Below are 4,862 nucleotides of genomic sequence, written 5' to 3' on the forward strand. Positions count from 1 at the left end.
TCGGTTTTAATTAAGTTAAGAAAAAATAAATTTTAAGTCTTCCGCTGTAGTACGTACGTAGAGTATCGTAACCCAGTCCCTTAGGGTTAGCAGGGAGGGCGGGCGTTACAACTTTGGTTTCTGCACCTATTATCAGATCACCAGATTGGACTTTACCATTTGAGCTGATGTGTGATGCTTCAAATTTCGCTATAGGAGCAGTACTTGCACAGAGAGTAGATGGAGCACCACATGTGATATGTTATGCTTCAAAGACCTTAGATTCGTCTCAAGCAAATTACACCACGATAGAAAAAGAGCTTCTTGTTATTGTTTTTGTTTTAGATAAATTTAGATCATATTTACTATGTTCTCATGTGATTATATTTTCTGATCATGCAGCTTTGAAGTTTCTCCTCAAGAAGCCAGATGCTAAATCTAGATTGATTAGATGGATGCTTCTGCTCCAGGAGTTTGATTTGGAGATTCTTGATAAGAGTGGGAAGGAGAACTTGGGTGTGGATCATTTGAGTAGAATTGAAGGGAATTTGGATCACATGACCATTGATAATAATTTCAGGGATGAGCAGCTCTTCAGGGTGCATGGTGAGTCTCCATGGTATGCAGACTTGGTAAACTTTTTAGTAGCTCATGTTTTTCCTTCACAATTTTCAAAAGCACAAAAGGATAAATTTAAGAGTGATTCAAAATATTATGTGTGAGATGATCCTTATCTGTGGAAATTTTGTAGTGATCAAATTATTAGGAGATGCATTCCTGATTTTGAGTTTCAGTCTATACTATCATTTTGTCATTCATCTGAGTTTGGTGAACATTTTGGACCTCAGAGGACAATTAGAAAAATTTTAGAGTGTGGGTTTTATTGACCTACCCTTTTTCGTGATGCTTATATTTTTTGTAAATCATGTGATAGGTGTCAACGAACTGGGAACATAGGACCTAGGAATAAAATTTCTCAACATTACATGGTATTTTGTGAGATTTTTGATGTATGGGGTATTGATTTCATGGGTCCATTTCCTATTTCTTTTGGATTTTCATATATTCTATTGATAGTTGATTATGTTTCCAAATGGGTGGAGGTCATTTCCACCAGGACTGATGATTCTTCAGTTGTTATTAGTTTTGTCAGGTCACATATTTTCTGTAGGTTTGGAGTGCCTAGAGCGATCATCAGTGATCAAGGTTCACATTTTTGCAATAGACAAATGAAAGCTATGTTAAGCAGATATGGGGTTTCACATAGAGTTTCTACTTCTTATCATCCCCAAACAAATGGACAAGCTGAGGTGTCAAATAGAGAAGTGAAGGCAATTTTAGAGAAAACTGTGAGGCCTGACAGGAAAGATTAGAGTAAAAGATTAGATGATGCACTGTGGGCTTACATGACTGCTTTTAAGACTCCTATAGGGATGTCTCCATATAGGATGGTTTTTGGTAAAGCTTGTCATCTTCCGGTGGAGATTGAACATAAGGCATTTTGGGCAGTAAAAGCTTGCAATTTTGATGCTAGCCTAGCAGGAGAAGAGAGGAAATTGCAACTTCAAGAACTAGAGGAAATTAGACTTGAAGCATTTGAGAACTCACGGATCTACAAAGAAAAGACCAAGAATTTTCATGATAAGCACATTGTAGGTAAGGAATTTCATATTGGTGATAAGGTGCTTTTGTATAGGTCATGGCTTAAAATAATGAAAGGTACGTTGAGATCCCATTGGAAAGGTCCATTTGTTGTAACTAATGTTTTTTCTTATGGAGCTATTGAGATTAGGGAGGAGTCTATCGGAAGAATTTTCAAGGTGAATGGGCATCGACTTAAAATTTTTCATGAAGTTGACAATGGAAAGGAGGTGGATAGAATGAGCCACATCAGTGTTATCTACCCAATCAAAGGGGAGTTCGTTCCAACTTAGTCTTTTCTTTGCTTTTACAGTATACATATTTAGTTGTTTCAATAAATTCTTTGCTTTCAAATAATGATTTTAGTTTTAAAGAATAAATTCTTTACTGTAGAAACTTTCTTTATAGCACTTGGTTTTGAATTTTATGAATAAAAAAATGACACCCCTTAACAAATTTCCTATAATATGTTAGAAGTAGAGAAATTGAGCTAGATTTGAGAATCTTATTTTGGGGCTTAATGTCACAATGAATTTTTAATTTTCTCAAGGTTTCTACTTAATTATGGATACTTGATTGGTAAATTGAAATGATACTTATCTATACCTAGTGAGGATGAGCCTTAATTGAGTGAAGCACTTGTGTTATTGTAACTCTAGAACTTGCTTTGATTCTTTCAAAACCACAATTCATTGAATTGAATCATGTTTGTGAAGGTAAATCAATTTGTCTAATTCCCTTCCACACAATATCTTGTTATACTTTTTGCAATCATCATATCCTTTTATTTTATATCAATCTTTTATCTTTTGATCTTCTATACATTTTGGGTGTGGATACATTTAGTGTTATATGATGAATTTCTGGTTGGGCCTTGCAAGAGTTGAAGTGTGGGGGAAGTACAGAAATATATTGAATTCAGTTTTATGTGTGAGATTAATTACATTGCTTGATAGTGGTGAGTTCCTTGAATGTGATATGTTGGATCAGTTATATAGTGTTGAATAGAGATTGAAGAAGTATGGAAGGTTGAATCGAGAATGCATAAGGTTCTATTCAATTTTAAAAAGCAAGTTCAAATCAGTGAGCTGAAGAAAAAAAAAAGTTAGCACAAGATTGGGCACAACATTCTGGGCTTATTATCCAAAGAAAATCAGAAATTCTAGAAACGTCTATTTTTGTTGTGGAACAAATTGAGATATAATCAAGAGATTTTAAAGCTTTGGATCTGTTTATGATTGCCAATCTATGAGCTCAATTCAAATTAGTTGTGTTGTACATTCAATGAAGACATCTCTAAGCTAATTAATAAACAAGTTTTGTGAAGGAATAACTTTTAGAGAATATCATTGAGAATTAGTATAGGAGATGGAAACAAGGCAGCAAGAACAAAGTATTTTAAATGTTGTGACATTCTGTTTATAATCTTAAATGAATGGAATTTTAAGCATTCTTGTTTCAATCCAAGACGGACTGAAGTTTAAGTGTGGGGGGAGTTTTGGATTTTTCACAAATTGATTGAAAGTTTTGATTTCAGAAGCTGAAATTCAAAACTGAAACTGAATAAAGAAAAAATTAAACTGATATGCAGAAATTGAAACTGATTGAAAGTTTTTGTATTCTGGTGCTAAAACTGAAACTGTAAGTGCTGAAATTCAATTGCAAAGCTATTTTGGAATCTGAAATCAAATGTAGATAGGTAGTGTAATCAATTGAGGAGCTGTGCAAATTCAGGAAATCGATATACAGTGAATATCAGGCCAACAATAGTAGAATCTGAAAATGAAACTGGAAACAAGTTTTAGTGCTGTAATTTTGAACAAAAGGGTAAAAATTCAAGTAAGGGAAGTTAAAGTTTTGAATAGAAGTAGTTTCATGAGTTGTAAGTTGAAAAAGACAATTGGGAAGACTTTGACAGAAAATTTTGAAACTGAACAGCTGATATACAGAATTGGTTTAACTTAAGGTGCAAGTTTCGTGCCAAGGATTGGGAAGTGCTAGAATGAATTGAAATGAAGATGGTATACTTTAACAGAGAGTTAAAGAAATTGAACTGGACTATTGAAAGAAGAGAAAGATGTGCTGAACTATTGTACTGAGAAGATTATTGTGGAGAAAGCCTTGGTATGTTGGGTGAGTGTTAACTGTAAAAATAAGAGAAGAAAATGAATTCAAGTAACTGTCTCTATCAGCATTTCTTTGAAGTGAATAAGAGGATTAACACATGGAAGTTGAGACAAGCCGAGATGAACTTAGAATCAATATCTGTAGCTTTAATCTGAAAAAAAAATTAGTGTTAGAATAAAGAATGTCAAATGAGAACACATTATATCAAGATTTTTGGATAGCTATCCAATTGAGAAAGAGTTTGGATTAATCTTTTGTGTACTCATTGACAAATGGTATTCGAGTTTCAATAGTTGGGAATCTGGAAAATTCATGAAGATTGAATCTGAAGCAATCTGTGAAGGCATGTTTCTGTTTCAGATTTCTTTGGAATCCAGTCTCAGAATTTGAATTATGAATTCATGAATTACGTAGATTAACTAAATTTTAGAGGCCTTGTAGCTATTGAAGGAGGCATCATAACAATTCTGAAGAGCTAGATCAGTAATACATAGTGCTGGAAACCAGAATTCAACACCTGTAATTCCTGGAATTAACTTCTGAAACCTAGTCTGGAAATTTTAAATCTATTTTTGATGAGTGTTTAAACTATTGACTACTATTGTGCTATGGTACTGAATCCTGGATTAAAAACTTGTTTTCAAGATTTAGAGGTGCACAATTCATAACAGTACTTTCTCACATTTTTGTAAATTTACAAATCTGCAAATTCAGAATAGGAATCTTTGAGTTAATGACATGACTTCTTAGATTCATACATAAAGAAATCAGAACTCATATAGATCTGGTATAGTTGAAATTAAGTAAAGAAAAGAGAAATAAGGAAGTATGGCCGGAATTCATAAGATAGCATTTTTATGTATCCATATCTTCCACTAGAATTTGTTGCTAATTTTTCCTTCCTTATCTATTCATTGAACCAATTTTCCAAATCACATTTGATTCATGTTCTTACTTTTCCTTTCTATGATTAACCTTCATAATTATGAATTCTAATGCTTTGGATAGTGGTGGAGAGTGGAAGATAAGCAAGCATATGGTAGTACAAGAAGCATAAGTAGCATGAGTGCCCTCTATTTTTGAGATGACATGTGAAATAGGATGAGGTCCACCAA

General features: G+C 33.4%; 1 protein-coding gene across 1 annotated transcript; it reads left to right on the forward strand.

Moving 5' to 3' along the window:
• The first annotated feature begins 1,385 nt into the window (after nt 1-1,385).
• LOC122043716 lies at nt 1,386-1,913 on the forward strand. Its single transcript, XM_042604310.1, has one exon. It carries the CDS (start codon nt 1,386-1,388, stop codon nt 1,911-1,913), a length of 528 nt encoding a protein of 175 aa, XP_042460244.1.
• The last annotated feature ends 2,949 nt before the right edge of the window (nt 1,914-4,862 follow it).

The sequence above is a fragment of the Zingiber officinale genome, chromosome 2A (assembly GCF_018446385.1).
Source record: "Zingiber officinale cultivar Zhangliang chromosome 2A, Zo_v1.1, whole genome shotgun sequence".
Lineage (NCBI taxonomy): Eukaryota > Viridiplantae > Streptophyta > Magnoliopsida > Zingiberales > Zingiberaceae > Zingiber > Zingiber officinale.